This window comes from Podarcis vaucheri (assembly GCF_965113315.1).
Source record: "Podarcis vaucheri genome assembly, chromosome: 13".
Taxonomy (NCBI): domain Eukaryota; kingdom Metazoa; phylum Chordata; class Lepidosauria; order Squamata; family Lacertidae; genus Podarcis; species Podarcis vaucheri.
Genome location: NC_138751.1, coordinates 10,771,959 through 10,793,852, shown reverse-complemented (window position 1 = coordinate 10,793,852; position 21,894 = coordinate 10,771,959). Strand labels below are relative to the sequence as shown.

At 44.7% G+C, this 21,894-nt stretch overlaps 3 protein-coding genes across 3 annotated transcripts; all 3 read left to right on the top strand.

Moving 5' to 3' along the window:
• Positions 1-5,162: 5,162 nt before the first annotated feature.
• LOC309516902 (olfactory receptor 10D3-like) lies at positions 5,163-6,074 on the top strand (the record flags this gene model as incomplete). Its single annotated transcript, XM_082195860.1, has 1 exon — positions 5,163-6,074. One exon carries the CDS (start codon positions 5,163-5,165, stop codon positions 6,072-6,074), a length of 912 nt encoding a protein of 303 aa, XP_082051986.1.
• A 5,811-nt stretch (positions 6,075-11,885) lies between these two features.
• LOC309516893 (olfactory receptor 10G6-like) lies at positions 11,886-12,809 on the top strand (the record flags this gene model as incomplete). Its single annotated transcript, XM_082195848.1, has 1 exon — positions 11,886-12,809. One exon carries the CDS (start codon positions 11,886-11,888, stop codon positions 12,807-12,809), a length of 924 nt encoding a protein of 307 aa, XP_082051974.1.
• A 4,111-nt stretch (positions 12,810-16,920) lies between these two features.
• Positions 16,921-18,592, top strand: LOC309517420 (putative olfactory receptor 10D4; the record flags this gene model as incomplete). Its single annotated transcript, XM_082196657.1, has 2 exons — positions 16,921-16,982; positions 17,641-18,592. The coding sequence occupies 2 exons, from the start codon at positions 16,921-16,923 to the stop codon at positions 18,590-18,592; spliced, it is 1,014 nt and encodes a 337-aa protein (XP_082052783.1).
• Positions 18,593-21,894: the final 3,302 nt, after the last annotated feature.

Genomic DNA, 21,894 nt, shown 5'->3' with positions numbered 1-21,894 from the left:
GCTATCAATGTACGGTGTGGCCCGAGTAAAACCATATGTCCATCTAGCCTCGGACTAGGCAACGTGCTGTCCTCCAGATATTATTGGTCCTCAACTCCCATAATTTCTGATCAGGCAGAGGGCCTTCTTGGTAGTGGCGCCCCCATCAGATGTCAAGGACGTAAGTAACTACACAACCTTTAGAAGACATCGGAAGGCAGCCTGTATTGGGAGGTTTTTAATGTTTAATGTTTTATTATGTTTTTGTATATGCTGGGAGTTGTTCAGAGTGGCTGGGGCAACCCAGCCAGATGGACAGAGTACAAATAATACAATTATTATTATTATTAGTCATGCTGGCTGGGGCTGATGGGAGTTGTGGTCCAGGAACAACTCTAGGGGGCGCCATGTAAGCTAAGCCTGATCTAGTCCAATACTCTGACCAGCAGTAACTTTCCAGGGTCTTAGACAGAGATTGTTCCATTCCATCTAGCTCCATATTGTCTACATCAACTGTCAGAGGCTCTCCAGGATTTCAGACAGAGTGTCTCTCCCAGTCCTACCTGTAGATGCTGTGAAAGATTGAGCCTGGGACCTTCTGCACCCCCAGTGAGTTACAGCCCTTCCTTCAGCATCTTCTTCCTATAATCACCATCTCTTTCCGCCCAGTGGCTCAGTGCTTTGTCTTTGGCCAAGTCATGCAACCTGAGAAGGTCTTCTCCTTGGAAGGAGGCAAGATCCTGATTGACTGTACTCAAAACCTAAGTGCGTCCCACGACACAATGTATTGGTACAAGCAGGCTGGGAGCACAATGTCCTACTTGGGACACGGCTATGATGGAAAGTCTGTTGCAGCTGCTGAGGAGTTCACGCTAGACGTGATCAAAGAATCTCGCCGCACCACGCTGAAAAAAGACGTGGCAAGACTGAGCGACGCTGCTGTATACTTCTGTGCCATGAGTAGCACAGTGGGAGGAAGCCAGGCGCCGTCTGCACAAAAGCTACCAGCCTGCTCAGTGTTGCTGTTGGAGCAGATTCTCAGCACAGTGCCCTGCTGTGGATACCATTGATAGGATCCTAGAGTTGGAAGGGCCCTCAAACATCTTCCAGTCCACCCGCCTGTCAGTAAACAGCTGCAGCAGCATCCCTGATAGGTGGACAGTTAACTTCTAACGGAGAAGAGTCTATTCCTTTCCAAGACACTCTGATCCACTGTCACACAGAAGGATGTAAGAAGAGGTTGCTGGATCAGATGAAAGGTCTGTCTGGTCCAGCCTTCTGGGTTCCGTTCAATGCTTACTTCAGCGTAGACCCACTGAAGTTAATGAACATGACTTTTTGGACTGCTTAAAGAAATGCTACCATATGACGAACTCGTGAGCAGGATTTGAGCCATGAGCAACGTAAGTAATCAGATTATAATATTGAGGTTATGATTTGGTAGATAGAAGACAGGGCAGCAGAAGGGAAGAAACAGCAATTCCATGGGAAATTGGGTGGGAAATCAACCAAAAGAAGCAAAAAGATGTAATTGTGTTTTGATTGTATATGCTGTGTTGAAATTTAATAAAATATAATTGGAAAAAAGAAGTTAATGAACATGACTAAGTCCATGATTTTCAGTGGGCCTACTCTGAATAAGACTTAGTTGGATAGAACACTTTGTTCCCAAAGTCCAGATGGCTACTTCAAGGGTAAAAGGTAAAAGGCAAAGGACCCCTGGATGGTTGCCAAGTCAAAGGTGACTATGGGGTGTGACGCTCATCTCGCTTTCAGGCCGAGGGAGCCGGCATTTGTCCACAGACAGGTTTCCGGGTCACGTGGCCAGCAGGACTAAACTGCTTCTGGTGCAACTGGACACTGTGATGGAAACCAGAGCACACGCAAACACCATTTACCTTCCCACTACAGTGGTACCTATTTATCTATTTGCACAAGTGTGCTTTTGAAGTGCTAGGTTTGCAGGAGCTGGAGGAATGGGAGCTCACTCAGTCTCAGGGATTCAAACTGCCGACCTTCTGATCAGCAAGCCCAAGAGGCTCAGTGGTTTAGACCACAGCGCCACTCGTGTCCACTCCAAGGGTAACCAATGAAGGGCACACCAGATGCTGTTGGACTGCAGCTCCCATCTGGTCTGGCATACTTTTCTCACAGTGGCCAACTAGATGTCTATGGGAAGCCTGCAAGGAGGGCAGGAGTTTGGCAATGCTCTCCACAATTCTGATTCCAAGCAACAGGTTTTCAGAGGCATACTGCCTGTGACATTTGAGGGAGAACATAGTCATCATGGTCTTTGTGCATCCTTCACAACCTTTAGAGGTCACATGTAACTCCTTTGCTTTCTTATCAAGTCACTAATCCTTAAACCTGGAGATGATCATTTCCTTGGAGAGTGCTAAGGGTGCCACAGAGATCTTTTAAAGGCCCCAGGCTTTGTTTGACAGCCCACCTCTAAGAGACGACTGCCTCCCCTTCCATTTTACAGGCAGCTAATTAACTGTTCAAAACAACTGATGCAACACTGCTGGTGATTTCATTGAGCACTGCCATGAGACAGGGAGACTGGAAGGCATTCTCCAGAGTCTCAAATCCCTACAGAAGGACACAGAAGATGTAAAGATGCCTCCAGAAGACTGGGGCCGTTCAGACTTTCAGAACCTGCAACGCAGGAGATCTGCATTTTTACTGAACTGATGTAAGAGCAAAGTAGATTTTCTTGTGAAAGAAAGAAGGGAAGCCGCCCGCTCTGATCAATCAGTAGAAGTTTTATTTCAAGGAAACAGGTGCTGGTGGTGGGCTGAGATGATAAGATTCAGCATCAGAGAGAAGAACCAAGTAATGCATTAACTCCCTGTCTTCGATGCATGCAGGGTAAGAGAATATTTCTTTTCTCCAGCTCCTTTTCTTTGTTGTTGAAATGCTTTTTAAACATCTACCTTTCCTTATTCTAAAGGTCCCATTTTATTGCCAATTCACCAAATGTATTTGCCCTGTTCTTCGGTACAAACTGGCTGAACGGCTTGCAAAGGTCAATGATCCTACTCTTCCGCTTGCAATCTAGGAGGGAAGACACAAAGGGAAAAAGGGATAGGAAGGGAGGAGGGAAAACCGGGTGCGGTCCTCCAGATGTTCTCTTCATCTGTGACTATTGGCCATGCTGGCAAGGGCTGATGGGAGTTGGAGCTTAATAAAAAGACCTGGTAGTACACATGTTTCTCACCACCGAGGGCTCATCTGGACTTCCTTTTGTGCCATGTTTCTAGGAATAGGTTTATACGTCAATGAGCCACAAAGCTGGGATAGCTCAGCTGGTAGACTTCTAATCTCAAGGTTGTGAGATTTCACCTTGGGTGAAAAATTCCTGCATTGCAGAGCGTTGGCAGGCACATCCAACAGGTAGATCGTGAACTACCGGTAGATCACTGGACGTCTGTGGTAGATCACTGGTAGATCACTGACTCCCCCCAAAAAAGCTCAACAACCTTGGCTCCCCTAAAAAATGCTCAACAACCTGAACCCCCCAAAACAGGGCTTTCCTTCCTAAAAAAAGAAGTTCAACAACTTTGACCTGAACCCCCAAAAATGTGGTTGATCACTGTCAGTTTTTAACTCTGTGAGAAGCTCGCAGTCTCTTGGGAGTTGGCCATCCCTAGATTAGATCATCCACACGGTGCTTTCCAACTCCATGATTCTATGATATCTGAGCACTTTTTTTTGTCCTGCTGCTTTCTGGATGAAAAAAACTGCTCTTTACTGCTGAATTGGAGCAAACAGCAATATGTGGAAAATCCAAATTGTCATTTGTTCTGATTCAGCATTCGGAACAGGTTTGTGCAGGGAATGCATTGGGACACGACACTTTAACACATGCCTAGAAAGTGCAGGACAAAAGGTAAGTGTGGATGAGCCCAGAATTAGTTCTTAATTAAAAGAGTCTCCCGCTTCCCATCTCTCCTTCTGCTGAAACTGCTTCCAGGTGACAATTGATGGAGAGAGCAGCCTGCCAGAGCTGGCTTCTCAGCAGAATTTCTCTCACTCTGCTGCAGCCTGATTCAGGATAATTGCCTTTACTGCATTATTATTCATATATAACTTCTGCATTTGCAAAATCCATTTAAAATCTTCACCCTGTCCTTTAGTGAAATTCTTGCAGAATTACCCCAGGCTCTTAGCTGCTGGAGGCACCTAAGTTAGCCTTGATCACCCACTCCAGCTGCTACAACCTGCCCTTCAGATGAGGTGGGCAGCTTCCCATTTTAGAGATGGAGGAACTGAGGCCAAAGGGTGCACAGTGAATTCATGGCATAGATTTCTGCAGGACTAATTCTGGAATGATTCCCATGGAGTGTGCTGTAGGTAAAAAGCTTGCTAGCAAAATGGGTGCTTTGCCTGAAGATTATCAGGAAAAGATCTGTGAACGAGATTCCGCAGAAACATGCACAGTCCACACATTTATGCACATTGCTGGACACCCCAGCACTTTACAGCCTGATCCTAAAAATGCTTACCTAGCTGCAAATCCTATTGGCTCACTCAGAAGTAAGTTCTAAGAGGATGTAGCCTGACACTATGCAAGCCTACTCAGAAATAAGAGTTCAAAGGGATCTGCAGTCCAATTGATGCTCCAATCTGTTTTGCAGCCTCTCCTCTCCCTTCCGCTGCTCACTTGTTTCCAGCCCCCAACCTCTTGTACTTTCCTTCCCTCAGCTGCTATTCATTCCAGGCTCTGCCTTACAGTGTGTCCCTCCTATGTCAGATAGCCAGTCAGGACAGGAGGAAGACGATGAGCTAGGACTCTTATCTGCAACCCCTCCAATAATATCTAGAGCTGACTCTGGGTGTATATGCTTGACAAACGCTGCAAATGGTTCAATCCTCCAGGTAGGGTTGGGGAAGACTTCTGTTTGAAACCTTGGAGAATTGCTTCCAGTTCCTGTAGAATGGGGAATCTTCCAGATGTTGACTACAAGTCCCACCATCCTTGTCCATCAGCCATGCAGGCTGAGTCTAATGAGAGTTGAGATTTCATCAACATCTGGAGGGCCACAGATTCCTCACAACAGATGTAGATCCTTTGCAACTCAGTATCCTAAATAGATTTCTGAAGAACTGACCAAGACTGTGTGTTTTCTCTCTCCCCCCCACCAAAAAAATATCCCTTTAGCAACATGGTTGGATCTGAAATGAGAAACCACACCGTAATCTTGGAATTCATTCTCCTTGGAATCCCCCACACTGAAGGCATACACAACATCCTCTTTGCCGTCTTTCTATCTTTCTACCTCATCACTTTGCTCGGCAACCTCCTCATCCTCTCTGCCATCATCACCGATGCTCGCCTCCACACTCCCATGTACTGGTTCCTCTGCAATCTCTCTGTGGTAGACCTGGGCTTCTCCTCCATCAGCACTCCCAAGTTCCTGGCCAACATCTGGGCAGGGAGCAGAACCATCTCCTTAGGCGGATGCATGTGCCAGGTCTTCTTCTACCACTTCCTGGGAAGCACCGAGTGCCTCCTCTACACCGTCATGGCCTATGATCGCTACGCCGCCATCTGCCACCCACTGAGGTACACAGTCATCATGAACCGGAAAGTATGTGCCCTTCTGGCAGCGGGCACATGGTTCACTAGTTCGTTCCATGCCACCATTTTGACCAGCTTGACCTTCACGCTGCCGTACTGCAGAACCAACGAGGTGGACTACTTCTTGTGCGACATCTTCCCAGTGGTCAAGCTAGCCTGCGCTGACACCTACATCATCGAGACGGTGAGCTTCACCAACATTGGCGTGGTGCCCATGGCCTGCTTCTGTCTCATCCTCACATCCTACGTCAGAATTGCCGTCTCGGTCCTGAAGATGCGCTCGGCGGAAAGCCGGCGCAAGGCAGCTTCCACCTGCGCTTCCCATTTGACCGTCGTTTGCTTCTTCTTTGGGCCTTGTGCTCTCCTCTACACCCAGCCGTCCCTGAGTGATGTGTTAGCTACACCCATCCAGATTTTCTGCAATGTGGTCACTCCAATGTTGAACCCCATCATCTACACTCTGCGGAACAAGGAGGTTCAGGCAGCTTTCAAGAGGATGAAGGGTGCTTAGATCCTTTCCGTTGAAGAGGAGGAAACAAATTGGAAACAGAACATCAGACTAAGCTTCTCACCTCTGGTTGGCACAATATGATAAGTCCGCTCCACTTCCTAGTGGGAAGGAGTTGCGGTGGACCACGTGGCCACCCACTCTCCCCTGGGGCAGGGGACGAAGTCCCACATTGCCCTGGGGATCCCGGCTGCGTCACCACTCAGCCAGCCAATCTGCTGGCTGGTGGGGGCATGGCCGGGACCATTTAAACTGAGGCGCGAGCCAGAGGGCTTCCTCTTGGCTCGCTCCTTCAATCTCCTACCCTTCCTCCCTTTTCACAGGTTTTCATTGGCCTTGCTATGGACCTTGGTTGGTCGCCGTTGAGGGGCCTGGTAGGAATTTTTCCACTTGGCAAAATTTGCACGGGCCATTTGGTTTTCACCTACCTTGTAGTAATCGTCACAACTTTGTAAGGTTTGTGGTTAGGCATTGTTTGATCTTTTGATGGGGGAGGAGAGGTGTGGCCGTCACCTGCCCCTCCAAGCTTAAGGGTATTCTGTTAAAGGAATCTGGGGGTGTGGATCTTGTCCAAAGCCCGGGGCAGGGCTACAGCCATGACACGACCCCGATGGGAACACCTGGGGGAGCTCAAGTTGGTTTGCATCGACAGGGCTCCCCCTTCTGGTGGTTTACCCTTACCGGACTCCCTGCACAGCAGGCAGGAGTCAGATATAGTCGGGTCCATTCAATTCCTAAGCCAATTACTGCTCACATTTTGTAATCAGTAAAGTTGTGGCCTAAATTTGCCCAATAACATTAACCTAATATCTGTGTCCTGGTGTGTTTTATTCCTCAACGAGGGGTGGTTGCAGGGTCTAGACACGCAACATGAGGGCACATTGCTCTTCCAGAGATTGGGATCCTCAGGCCTGGGAGCAAAATACAGCCCTCTATACCTCACGATGTGACCTTCAAGGCTCTTCTCAGGCCATGTCCCTTCCCAGGCCACATCCCCTCTCTCAGGAAGTGCTTTTGATTGTTTGGAATGCATCTGAGATAAGGCCCAGTGAAGCAAGATTATTTAGGAAGGAGGAGAGTAATAAAAACAATTATTATTATTAATCATCTTTTATAGCAGGTAAATCTCAAGGGGTGTCCAGAGCCCTGTCTGGTCCTGTTGTGTTGGGTGACTTTCAGTTCGTAAGGCCCAAGCATGTCGAAAAACTGCTTGGATCGGTCAGGGCGATCACTTGTACTCTAGACCCTTGCTTTTCTTGGCTGATTAAAAGTCCAATGGCACCTCGGGTTACAGATGCTTCAGGTTACAGACGCTTCAGGTTACAGACTCTGCTAACCCAGAAATAGTACCTCGGGTTAAGAACTTTGCTTCAGGATGAGAACTGAAATCGCGCGGCAGCAGCGGGAGGCCCCATTAGCTAAAGTGGTACCTCAGGTTAAGAACGGACCTCCAGAATGAACTAAGTTTTTAACCTGAGGTACCACTGTAGCAGGAAATGGGGCAGCTGTCTGGGCTAGGGAAGTGATCGAGGCCTTCTTGCAAGAGGGCAGTGGTGGAGTGTGTCTTCCTGGCATCCAGGGCTGGCAGGTGGGTGAGGATGCACGAGCCCAACCCTTTCCACCAACGTGACGCCAGCCCCAATCTGCTTTGCGAGGCTGGGATGATCTGGCTAGGGGAGGGTGGCATGAGAAAGAAGCAACAGCCATGCACTCTTTGAGCCCATCCTTGTCCTTGCTTTGCGGGGCTGGAAGCGAAGAGGGGGTGGTCCCTGCCTGCTTAAAGGAAGTAGTAGTAAACCCTGGATTCAGAAAATCTAAGTAACTACCGGCCAGTTGCTAATCTCCCCTTCTTGACAAGGCTCTTGAGCAGGTGGATGAGATCCAGGCGCTCTTGGAGGAAATGGATATTCTAGATCAATTTCAATCAGGGTTTAGGCCTGGTTTTGGCACACAACTGCTTTGGTCTCCCTGTATGATGACCTCTGTCAGTAGAGAGACATCCAGCTCTACTTCTCAGTTACAACTGCAGGTGTAGCAGTGGATGTAGTGCTCCATTGACTTGCCTTGGTAATGGACTGGATGAGTCAATAAACTGAAGCTCAATCCAGATAAGAATGAGGCACTGTTACTGGCTGGTTCCCCAGAGTAGATGAATGGGAGATTGCCTGCTCTTGGTTGGGTTACGCTCCCTCTGAAGAAGCGGGTATGTAGCTTGGAGTTACTTCTGGGTCATTTGCTGTTGCTTGAGGCTCAGGTGGCCCCAGTGGTGGGGAGTGCCTTCCACCAGCTTCGGCTGGTGGCCCAGCTATGCTCCTATCTGGGTAGGGATAGCCTAATTTCTGTTGTCTATGCTCTGGTAATCTCTAGGTTAGATTATGGCAACATATTATATGTAGGGCTGTTTCTGAAGATGGTACAGAAAATCCAGCTGGTGCAGAATTTGGCAGTCAAGTTGTTCACCAGGACAAGACGGTTTGAGCATATTAAGCTGATTCTGGCCTGATTGTACCAGCTGCCAGTTAGTTTCTGGGCCCAATTCAAAGTGCTGGTGTTGACCTCTAAAGCCTTAAATAGCACAGGACTGCAATACCTCAAGGATTGCCTCTCCCCATATGTACTGACTCGGACCCTGCAATCATCATCTGTAATCAGCATCCTGAGACCTTCGGGTATAGGGCGGTATATAAATTCAATAAATAATAATAAATAATAATCTTGTGAGGTCCTTCTTTGAGTGCCTCCTCCATGAGACGTCCAGAGGATGGGCCTTTTCGGTGGTGGAATGCTCTACCCAAGGAGGTTTGCCTGGCACCTTCATTACATATCTTTAGGCACCAGGTGAAAACATTTCCCTTCAGCCAGTTGTCTGGCTGATTAACATTCTATGGCTTTTTAAAAGTGTCTGTAGGAGAGAGGGAGGGGTAGGTTCCAGACAAAGTCCTTTCCCAGTCCTACCTGGAGATGCTAGAGATTGAACCTGGGACTTTTTGAAAACAAAGCAGATACTGTACCATGGAGCTGTAACTCTTCACATCACTCATTGAATTGTAGTTGACTATGTGAAGCAGTGTGAAAGAATGGTGACATGAGGTTAGGTTGTTGTTGTTGTTTTTTTAATTTTTTTTTAATGAAGGTCTTTCTCAGGAAGGAAAGAGATGTCATCAAGGAGTCAGAGCAGGGAAGGAGTCAGTGGCTGGAGTGCATGTTGGTACCAGTAACATGGGGAAATGTGGTCCTGAGACCTGGAAGCACCAGCTGGTGCAGAACTCTGTGGCCAGGTTGTCGAGTGAAGCAACTGGATATGCATCTATTATACCTGTACTGAGAGAAGTGCATTGGCTGACAATCAGCTACCAGGTCACCTAAGAGGTCTTCTTCTTCTTCTTCTTCTTCTTCTTCTTCTTCTTCTTCTTCTTCTTCTTCTTCTTCTTCTTCCAGTGGTACCTCAGGTTACATTCGCTTCAGGTTACACACGCTTCAGGTTACAGACTCCACTAACCCAGAAATAGTGCTTCAGGTTAAGAACTTTGCTTCAGGATGAGAACAGAAATTGTGCTCCGGCGGCATGGCGGCAGCAGGAGGCCCCATTAGCTAAAGTGGTGCTTCAGGTTAAGAACAGTTTCAGGTCAAGAACGGACCTCCGGAACAAATTAAGTACTTAACCCAAAGTACCACTGTATTATTATTATTATTATTATTATTATTATTATTATTATTAGTTTGTGTAGAAGCTGCTGGATAAACAAAAACTGGCTCTTATATCAAAATAAAAAAATTCCAGTCCAAAAATATGCTTCAATCTTCCATTTCAATGTACATTAAACCAGTGGCGTAGCATGGGGGGGTGGAGTCACAAGTTGTCCTGGGTGCAATATTGTTCGGGGATACAAAATTTCAACATCCGGTGCTGCCTCAATACAGTTGCTTGCTTCCGTAGCTGGTTTCCATTGAAAACAGCTTCTCCATGTGAACCAGGAAGTGACCTCTGCAGACAATGAATGACTCTTTTTGTATCTCTGCAGCTGTGATGCGGATGCCATTAGGCAGTTGAATGTGCATGCCTACTCCACCTGTTTACCTCCCTACCACTACCCCCTCTGCATGGCCCTGGGCACTGGCAACCCATGCTATGCCACTGCATTAAACAATTATTCTTAACAGAGACCAGGTAACCTGAAAGATCGCCTGCTCCTGTGTAAGGTCTCTTAGATCATACAATCGCTTTCAGGTAGGGACTTTGTTATGTAGAAACTTGGTTCAAGCTACAAATAATAAAAATCTATGTGCAAGAGACAAGAGCAGTGGAGATTGGTTCATTGGGGTGAATTGGGTATTCCCTGTGCCAGCTTCAGTCTGTTGTCGGTGATTCCGCACCTGCCTGCCTTCTTACTTCCAATCAATCGATCGATCAATCGATCGATCAATCAATCAATCAATCAATCAGGAAGTGACTTTGCCTATCGTTGTCTCTAGCTCCTCTTCCTATTGGTCTTCCAGGCTTCATCCCTACCAACCACAAAAGGGCAACAGGCCTGTTTGCTGTTATTAATTTCAGCAGCAATACTGTTCCCCGTGAAAACTAAAGGAAGCCATGAACATGTATGGGGGAAAGGAAGCACAGCTTGTATTTTGAAACAGTAAATTCAGTGTGGATGTAGGAAGCTGGTTCATCCAGCATAGTATTGCCAACAATACCCGGGACCTTTTGCACACAAAAGATGTGCTCTACCACTGAGTTATGGCCTTTCACTTTGGCATGATGATGTTTTGAAAATCTGATGTAACTCCAAATGGAGTTATTATAAGCCCCTGGTACATAGTTATGATCAAAACACACAGCGCAATCATGAGTTCAGAAATGCCTTCAAATCCCCAAAGCCTGGAAATCAGAAACCTAGGGAGGAAAGAAATGCACAAGGGAGGGAGAGGATATAAAGAGGATCAGACACAAACACAGTACTATAAAAAAGGGAAGAACTTATAGGAAATATCCAGAGCTGTGGAAGAATGTTAGGAATGGATTTATGATGAGAAACTTGGACCTCTAGAGGAGAGCACTCATTCTGCTGTGCTGGCCATTGAACACCATCTGTTATTTCAGGGTTCAAACTTGGCTGTCTCTCCAGATAGTTGAGTGAAGGCACGAAAAAGGCACAGAACCTTTTCTATTGGGCATCTCAATATGAATAAGCAGGTGGGATTCTGTGTCCTCAGGACTTAAGTCCACAACCTGTATTGCTTAGACCTCTCCTTCCTAAGAATCTCCATTATGATAAGGACTGTTATCAGATTACAACCTTTTCCTCAGTTGCATGGAATATGCGGGAGAAAAGTGACCAACTACTAAATGTAGAGAAACCAGCATTCAAGTCTGGCTATATCATGTCCTCCAACCTAGAACTCTTTCCCCACAATTTATTTTGTCCATTTGTATGTCCGGAGGAAGGATAGGAGTGGAGAAGGTATGGTGCTCGTTATTTAAAAGCATTCTCTTTTTGCATTTTCCTGGCTTATATGTGGAATGTATCTGAAAATAGCTTCTGGAAGAAAGTACTGATAAACCGTGACTGAAATGAACCCTGGGGATGAAGTTGCATGATTGTTGCACCAAGACTCTGAGATGACGCATGAATCTTTAGAATTTAGGGTGGAAAAGATGGATATTCCACATCTCACCACTTCCCTTCTCCCAGATAACAAATGACAAGAGCTTGGTGTGATATCCAAAATGTTACATAGAGCTTGCCACAGCTTCATATTTTTTGTCACTCTCTTTTGTACATTGTAGTGACAAACCTTAAAGGCATTTAAAGAATGGAGTGTGAAAATCAAACAGCACTGATGTATTTTGTCCTCTTGGGGATTCCGTACCCACCTGAGCTACATGCTGCTTTATTTTGCTTCTTTTTGTCCATCTACTTGCTGACCCTCCTTAGTAATCTCCTGGTCCTCTTGGCTGTGATAGGTGAACCACAGCTGCACAAGCCCATGTACTGGTTCCTCTGCCACTTGTCCATCTTGGACATTGCCACCTCGACCGTAGTGGTGCCCAAATTGATTGCTGGGTTTGTGGAGGGTGGTGGGACCATCTCCTTTGCTGGTTGTGTGAGCCAACTCTTCTTCTACCACTTTGTGGGGTGCACAGAATGCTTCCTCTACACCGTGATGGCTTATGACCGCTTCCTGGCCATCTGCCGGCCTCTCCATTATGGCACCCTCATGAACCGCAATGCCTGCCTCTGGCTTGCTATTGGCACATGGGCAGGTGGTTGTTTGCACTCAGCCATGGAGACAGCTCTCACCTTCCGCTTGCCCTATGGACCAGGGAATGAGGTGAGGTATATCTTCTGTGACATTCCAGCTGTGCTGAAACTTGCCTGTGCTGATACAACCCTCAATGAGATGGTGACCTTGATTGATGTCGGTCTTGTAGCCATGACTTGTGTTTTCCTTCTCCTCATTTCTTATATGTACATTATTTTGGCAGTCCTAAAGATTCGTAGTGCTGAGGGGCGATGGCGTGCCTTCTCTACATGTACATCCCATATCATTATTGTAATGATCTGCTATATTCCTCTAACCTTTACTTATCTAAGACCAGGAGCACAAGATCCACTGGGAGGGGTGGTGGCTGTGTTTTACACCACAGTGACTCCCTTCCTGAACCCTGTCATATACACTCTGAGAAACAAGGAGATGAAAACTGCTGTCTTGAGACTAGGAGGCAGGAAAGCATAGTTCATCTCCCATGTGTATGCTCAGACAGATCTTTCTAAGTTCTGTTTCTGGTTGCATCTTACACTTTCAAGATATAGTCATGGCCACTAACTTTGATGGCTTTCAAAGGGTTTTGGAAAAATTCTTGTGAGATAAAGTTACCAGTGGCTACTAGTATGTCTCTGAAATCATAAGTAGGGTGCTGTTTAGCTCCTGCCCTGCTAGCAGGCTTCCCATAGGCATCTGCTTGGTCAATGTGAGAACACAATGCTAGATTAGATGGACCTTTGGACAATGACCACAATGTTGATGAAGATTATTCTTATGATAACAATGAGAACAATAGTCAGTATGACGTATTCCAAAAATGGCTTGGAGAAATGATTAAGTAGAAGACTGTAGTCCAGGGATCAGCAAACTTTTTCAGCAAGGGGCTGGTCCACTGTCCCTTAGACCTTGGGGGGGGGAGAGGACTATATTTTGAAAAAAATAATGAATGAATTCCTATGCCCCACAAATAATCCAGAGATGCATTTTAAATAAAAGCACACATTCTACTCATGTAAAAACAAGCTGATGCCAGGACCGTCTGCAGGCCAGATTTAGAAGGCAATTGGGCCGGATCCGGCCCCTGGGCCTTACTTTGCCTACCCATGCTGTAGTCATATCCAAACCATCTCAAGCACCTGGTTTTCCCCAACAGGACAAATGTGTGTAAGTGATGTACATGTGTAAGTGCCCAACATTCTTTGTTGACCTGCAGCTAAGCAGTGAACTGGCTGCACAGTCAAGTATTTTGAGGGGATGTGGAAGCTGTAGGAAGCCTCCATCCCTGATGCTTGACCTGTGAGCATCCACTCACACATTTCCAGTGGGCTTCTCTTGCCGTTGCAATCGGGGATTGAGGAAGGTGCACTGGAGAATTCAGCCTTGTTATTATGGGTTTGCCTGAGAACGTCTCTTGCAGTGATTCAGTTGGACAACCATCTGTTGGGATACTGCCAGGGAGACAAAGTCCATCATGGCCCCAAGCCGTCTGCTGGACGATCCATCGATCTCCCGTAGGCACGCAGTATCAGCAATTAGCGACATGAGTTTCTAGAAAATATCTTGCCACATTCCAGAGCTCATGGACACTCTTATCAGCAGATAATGCACAGCAAAAGTCGCACTCAGGAGAGCACTATTTACAAGTTTTATTCAGCGTTGATCAGTGCAAAGAAAGACATGACTGCCTGCGTCAGTGTCTCCAACACAGAGAGAGACAAAAGCAACGACACAACAGAAACATCCTGTGAAAACAGGAAATACGCAGACTCTGTGACTCACAGCCTGCTCCCTTTTAAGGTGGAACGGAAATATCCTAACACCATCTTGCCTCAAGCAAAAGAAGGATGGCAAGTATAGCTTATTACACATGTACACAACATGCACCATTGCCATGACAAATGACTTGAATCAGGGTACAGAGTCATAGAGTTTGGTGGAAGCCTTGTAGACCATTTACCCCCAGCATCCTGCTTAATAAAATAAATCCAGCATCACAAAGATGGCTGCCCAGCTTCTCTTTGAAGACTTCTAGCAGCGCAGAGCTTACCACGCCTGTAGTTAACTGGCTCCATTGCCATAAACAAATTTCTCCTGAGGTTCATGTGGAATTGATCATCTTGTAACTTGAGCCCATTAAAGTTTGTTCTTCCCTCTGGCACTGTCTTTCTTCCATTTGACAAGTGGAATTCCTACAAGTCCGACAAGTGAAATTCCGAAGATGAAGACTGCATGCCAGTTTATTTGTATCAGAAACATTAGAGTCATGTGAGAGGTATCTTCAGCACCACCTCGTTCGCTGGGGTGAAACATCTGATTCAGTTCACATTTAAAGGTGGACCTACCTAGTTCTCACTTCCTGAAATGATACATGAATTGAAACACATCCTTCAAAATTTGCACTGAATTTTGCACTGCAAATACTGTAATGTGTACCAAAACATATACAGCAAGATAAAGTGACCATAAAGTGAATGTTAACAAAAATGTATACAAAAATGTGTGTGTTAAGCACAATCATGTATAAAAGTTCATATATTACGAGGAATTTGCCCCTAATATGATGAGTTTTCATGAGGTTTTTTTTTAAAAAGAAATTGCAAGCTGATGTGGAAATGTGGAGAAATGAACTTAAATCTGCAAAGATGAGAAATGGAGATTAACAAAAAAATTACAAGTTCACCCATCTGTATGCTTTACTGTTCTATTAATATAATTATTCGGAGTCAAAGTAGATGTTTCAAGAGATCAATGATCAGGATCTGTTTCTAAAAGTTTTTTAAAAGTTTGAGAAAGTTGCCTTTTAATTTATTACTTATATAAATTGCAGTTGTGAGGGGCCCTGATTCAGACTGGGATCATGCCTGTTTTCCTGATTCACACTAGCTAAACTGAATCTGTTATTTGCACCGCATCCAGGTACACTTACAATACCTGTACATTTTGCTTTGCAGAATGAAAATAAATTTAGGGAGAGATTAAAAAAAAAATTAAACATGAGAGAAAGGGTTAATTTTCACTCCAAAGTAATGTGATCCCAATCCAGCATCTTGTGTCTGCTATTATTATTACTATTATTATTAGGTAGACATACCCTCTCCCAACATCACATCTTGTTGGGCCTCAATGCTGATGCTCTTAGTATTCCTGAAAGTGAAAATCTGGACAAAATTGTTGAGTTGTTTTTTGTTTAGGTCAAAGTTGTTGAGCTTTTTGGGGGTACGTTTTACCGATTTTTTAGGAGACATACAGATTAAGGGGTGTAAAGAGTGTCTGCCTGATATTACAGCTAAGTAGAACAGCTGCTGGCTGCTAACTCCTCCCCCAACTCACTTCTTCATTCAGCCTGCCTTCCTCTCAGCAGTAGCCCCTCCCCCTCAGACCCTGTGCTCTTGTAGAGCACACAGCCACACCCACAAACAAACTCACAATCAAATCTCCAAACATCTCAGACAACCAACCAGCCTTAAACCAAAAGACACAAGCTCACTCTCTTCAGCCTCCTCCGCCAATCCCTCACCTCTGTTCATGAGTCCTGGTCACGAGCCCCCAGAAGTGGTATTTCTTCTGTGATGTTTTTCCATCTTGTAATCATCATCACCATCACCATAATTTTTTTTTATATACCCTGCCTATCTGGCTGGGTTTCCCCAGCCACTCTGGGCAGCTTCCAACAAAAGATTAAAAATACATTAAAACATTTTAAAAGATTAAAAATACATTAAAACATAAAAAAGAAAATGGACATCTGATGGGAGGGCGTTCTACAGGGCGGGTGCCACTACTGAGAAGGCCCTCTGCCTGGTTCCCTGTAACCTCACTTCTCGCAGTGAGGGAACCACCAGAAGGCCCTCAGAGCTGGACCTCAGTGTCTGGGCAGAACGATGGGGGTGGATATGCTCCTTCAGGTATACTGGGCAGAGGCCAGTTAGGGCTTTAAAGGTCAACACCAACACTTTGAATTGTGGTCAGAAACATAATGGGAAACATATCTATCTTGCATTAGGTAATGTCTGAAATGATGAAACCATTGCACTTCATTTGCTATCTCCTTGGAGGTTTCAGGCTTGGGGAACTGGTGAGCCATCAGGGATCAAGTCCCTTATGGTTGTCAAACTATTAAACAACAAACAAACCTGGTTGAGACACCAGGATGAGCAAAAGAGGATGGCATAAAAGCAGTGAAGCCACTGGAGTTAAGGAACAGTGTGGCACTATGTATGGTGTTCATGAGTAATGTCTCTAAAATTCATTCTCCCATTAGTTGTGCATGAGTTTGAATTAGAACATTAATTTCTTCTGCACTAATTGATTATGTGCTCTGGAAAACTGAATGCATCCTGTAGGTAAGTCAAAAGGCAGATGTGTGTGTGAATAGATCTGTGAGAGATGGCATTCTTCCACAACCAAATTGTTGTGGCTGATGTGAGAATAGCTGGTGGCATCACAATGATGGTGAAGGAGTTATGGGGAATTGGCTTCATTTTGCATCCAAATTTCTCTGGCACCTGAATTGGTTTTCCACGTCACCAGTGTTGCACGGTAAACATTGGTTTATTTCTTCACATAAATGCATAAAACAACTATGGGATTTGCTGCTCAAGAAGTGCCAATGGTTGCAGGATTAGGTGGCTTTGAAATGGTAGTGTAAAAATGAAGGGAGTGGCAGGGCACCAGTGGGTATTAGCTACAATAGTTTAATGAAACCTTAGGGTTCAGAGACAGGTGGCTGCTGACTGCCTGGATTTTGTAGGAGGGCATAACAAGAAATTTAGGTTTCTGCAATTAAAGTGGATTAAAGTTGTCCTGGCATGACAGCAGACCCTCCAAGTGTCCCTATTTTCCAGGGACATTCCTGATTTACAGTAGCCATCCGAGTTTCGGATTTGATCCTGGAATGTCCAGCTTTTCCTTAGGAAGTCTCTATTTTCATTGGAGAAATGTTGGAGGGTATGGAGTTATTGGACCCTTGAGCCATCTGAAGGCCATACTGTATAGGGAAGTTTTTTTAAAAAAAATATGTTTAATGTTTTATTATGTTTTTATATATGTTGGAAGCTGCCCAGAGTGGCTGGTGCAGCCCAGTAAGGTGTGTAGGGTATAAACAGTAAAATTATCATTATGGAATGGGACGTCCCTATTTTCATTGGATAAAGGTTGGAGGGTGTGGGACACTGCTAGTCAGTGTAGACCATATTGCGCCAGATAGCCTGACGTGGTTTAAGGCTGCTTCCTATGTTCCTATCACATGTCAGAGCACGAGAGGAGAAACAACATGAACGTTCTTATTTTTCTGCTGCTGTAGGGATGGGTCCGACCAGAAGAACCACACAGTAGTGACCCATTTCATTCTCCTCGGAATCCCCAACACCGAAGGCCTCCAGACCATCCTCTTTGCTGTCTTCTCGGCTTTCTATCTCTGCACTTTGCTGGGAAATCTGACCATTATGTCGGCTGTCCTCCTCGACTTTCATCTCCACACCCCTATGTACTTTTTCCTCTGCAACCTGGCCATCCTAGACATTGGTTTCTCTTCCGTCACCACTCCCAAAATGTTATCTATCCTTTGGGGACAAAGCAGGACCATCTCTGTAGGGGGGTGCATGTCCCAGGTCTTCTTCTACCATTTTATGGGATGTTCTGAGTGCCTGCTGTATACCGTCATGGCTTATGATCGTTACATTGCCATCTGTTACCCACTGCGGTACATGGTCATTATGAATTGGAAGGTGTGCATCATCTTGGCGGCAGGTACATGGCTCGCCAGTTCTGTTCAGGGCATCGTTCTCACCAGCCTCACGTTCACATTGCCTTACTGTGGCCCTAACGTAATAGATTATTTCTTCTGTGATGTTTTCCCAGTCGTCAAGTTGGCCTGTGCAGATACTACCACCATCGAAGCTGTGGGCTTCAACAATATTGGCATTGTGGGTGTGGCCTGCTTCTTCCTCATCCTCTTGTCTTATGTCCGCATCATTTACTCCATCACACGGATGAATTCTGGGGAGGGGAGGCGCAAAGCGGCCTCCACATGTGCCTCCCATCTTCTGGTGGTTACCTTTTTCTTTGGACCCTGTGCCTTGATTTACACCCAGCCGTCTCTGAGTGGGGTCCTGGTCACCCCGGTGCAGATCTTTGGCAATGTTGTTACACCCATGCTCAACCCAGTTATCTACACTCTGCGCAATAAGGATGTGAAAGCAGCCCTGAAGAAACTAATGGGGAGGCAGACAGTCCCACAGTTGATGGCACATTAAGGAACATCATGTTCCTAAAGGGTGCATGCTTGGAATAAACATTTTGGCCTTTTATTGACCATATTTGAGCATATTACAGTGGTACCTTGGTTCTCAAACTTAATCTGTTCCGGAAGTCTGTTCCAAAATCAACGTGTTCCAAAACCAAGGCGCTCTTTCCCATAGAAAGTAATTTAAAAACAACCCCCAAAACAGCAATTTAACATGAATTTTACTCTCTAACGACACCATTGATCCATAAAATGAAAGCAATAATTAATGTACTGTACTATAAAATAAATAAGACAGTATTGTAGATGATAAAAATTAAAAAAATGTATTTTTTTACCTGCAAAGATGATAGTCATTGTTTAGATAGGGGGCTTTTATCCATTTCCACAGTCACACATTCATTCAATCAATCAATCAATCAATCAATCAATCAATAGCTGTACTGGGTTCCACATAGTCACAAAAACAAATTAACTGAAAAAGCCTCAGAAATAAAAACGCAAAATAAATAGCAAAAACAAAAGCACCAAACTCAATCTTTTCCGGAAGTCCGTTTGACTTCTGAAATGTTCAAAAACCAAGGCGCAGCTTCTGATTGGTGCAGGTGCTCTGGAAACAATAGCCGACAGCTGAACTCGACGTTCAGCTTCCAAAAAACTGGAACACACACTTCTGGGTTTTTGGCATTTGAGAGCCAAGGCATTTGAGAACCAAGGCACCACTGTACACCTATCCTGGTTGGGCTGCACTGGCTACCAGTTAGTTCCTGGGCCCAATTCAAAGTGTTGGTTTTGGTGCTCGCTCTGACAGCACATATACTAAAGTGTTGGTTTAGACCTACAAAGCCTTAAATGTCTTAGGACTGCAATATCTCAAGAATTGCCTCTCTCCATATGAACCCACCTGGACCCTGAGATCATCTTGTGAGACCCTTCTTAGTGTGCTTCCTCCGTGAGAGATCCGGAGGGTGGATCCACATCAACGGGCCTTTTCTGCAGTGGCTCTCAGTTTGTGGAATGCCCTCCCCAGGGAGGTTCGTCTGGTGCCTTCATTATACACCTTTAGGCGCCAGGCAAAAACCTTCCTCTTTAATCAGGCCATTGACTGACTGACATCCAATGCCCTTTTAAAATGTGTGTGTGTAATTTATGGAGCTGGCAGAACTGACTGGGAGAATCCACGATCAGAAAGAAGAGGAGCACCAAGAAGGTTGGAAGAAATTTAAAGACTATTTAGTTAAATATTGTAATATAAGATAATTAGAAGATACCTGAAAGTATCTGATAGGCCTAGGATTAGAATAAGAACGTTGTATAGTAATATGGATTTAAGCCAATAAGAAAAGAGAGGAAGTAAATTGAAGGAGTTAATTGTTGTTTTTGTTATATATGTGGAAAATTAATATTTTTTTTGAAAAATAAAAAAAATAAAATGTGTGTGTGGGATTATTGGGTTCTTCTTGTTCTTGTTTTTGTTTTTATTATGCATTTTGCGTTTTTCTGATGTGATTTTATGTTGTGAACCACGAGACCTGCAAATGTAGGGAGGTGTACAATTTTTAATAATAATAATAATAATAATAATAATAATAATAATAATAATAATTCAGTGTCCTCTTCAAATGTAATCGTGAATGTATCACTAGTATATTGCTTTCTGCAGCACATGGTATGGTGGTCAAGAATCTTGGAGATTTCTTCTTTCCCCTATCATTCTTAATAGAGTAATGGTGCTGTTAGAACAGCCTTTGTCAATCTGGTGCCCTCCAGTTGGCTTTGCACAGCAGGTCCCATCACCCTTGGCCAAGCTGCCTATGGATGATGGGAGCTGTAGTCTGGAAGGAACCAAACTGCTCTAGGATGGATTAGACAGTTGCACTGGCGCACTGCCAGTGAATTCACTGGAGCCCCCATTCTTTCGAATGCTTGAATACTGCTACCCCAAACTTGATTCCTCAAGTGAAGGCTTCTGGATGTCTCTGCAGTTGGATCCGGATTAAGTCAGTCACATTTATGTAAGCTTCTGTTGAACTCAGTGTGATATCCAAGACTAGCTTGAACCCTAGACTAGTCCGCATTGAACTCCATGTGACCAAAGAACTCAATCCTGAGAAAGCTAAGCACTCTTGCAACTATAGCCTATTTTTCTTGAGAAGAATACTTCCCACTGGTTTTAATGTGCTGATATGTTTCATGGCATTATACACTGCTGTTCTGGGGGACACAAACATGTTGTCTAGAGATAAGAAGATATCTGCGAAGACAAATTTGGAAACATGAGGAACACAAAGAAGTAAGGTCTCTCTCTCTCTCTCTCTCTCTCTCTCTCTCTCTCTCTCTCTCTCTCTCCTTCTCTCTCTCTCTCTCTCTCTCCATGCTTCAGAACTGAGACACAGCCTGATTTTAGTTGGGCCCAACATTTGTCTTTAGCAGAAGCAGTGATGGTAGGGGGAAATGGTCAAATAATCTCTGGACGTCAGTGTCTAACCACTAGGGATATTTTTCAGTTAAAATATACCATACCAGTTGGGAGTCCAGGACATCTCCTCCCAAACTACATATGAACCAAATGAAATAATTTACATAAGAGAGGAGATGAATTTGGGCAAATGCCATCTATGCAAAATTTCATTATTCTTGTTTTAGTCTCCATTTATTAATTTCTGAATGACCTTTCGTGTATGTCTCACAAGGTGTTTTATCAATGTACCATAAAACAACTAAGATAGTTTTTCCAGCTTGATGAAAAAGTCTCTGCTGCAGGTGTTCATTTTATATTATTTTAATGCCTACCTTCTGTTGTGTTTTTTTCCGTTCTCTTGTTTGGTGGGATTTTATTTCTTATGTTTCAGACTCACTTTGCCATCTTGAGAAATATGAGTTAATCCTGGGTGTAACTATTTCCAATACATATAATTTTAAATGCCCTGCCTTGCTTTTGTATGCTGACTTGATCCCATTTTATTGCTTATTTGTATTTGTTATTCAAAGCATTTGTATTTCATAGTCATAATATAAAATCCTATTCAAACAAAAGTACAATGATTTACTTCAAGGGGAGTAATAATACTACACTATTCTGCCTTGGTCAGACCGCACCTGGAATACTGTGTCCAGTTCTGGGTACCACAATTTAAGAAGGATGTTGAGAAGCTGTAACACAGGCTTCCTCAACCTCAGCCCTCCAGATGTTTTGAGGCTACAATCCCCATCATCCCTGACCACTGGTCCTGCTAGCTAGGGATCGTGGGAGTTGTAGGCCAAAAACATCTGGAGGGCCGAGGTGTCAGGAAAAAGCAGCAATGCAAAAGC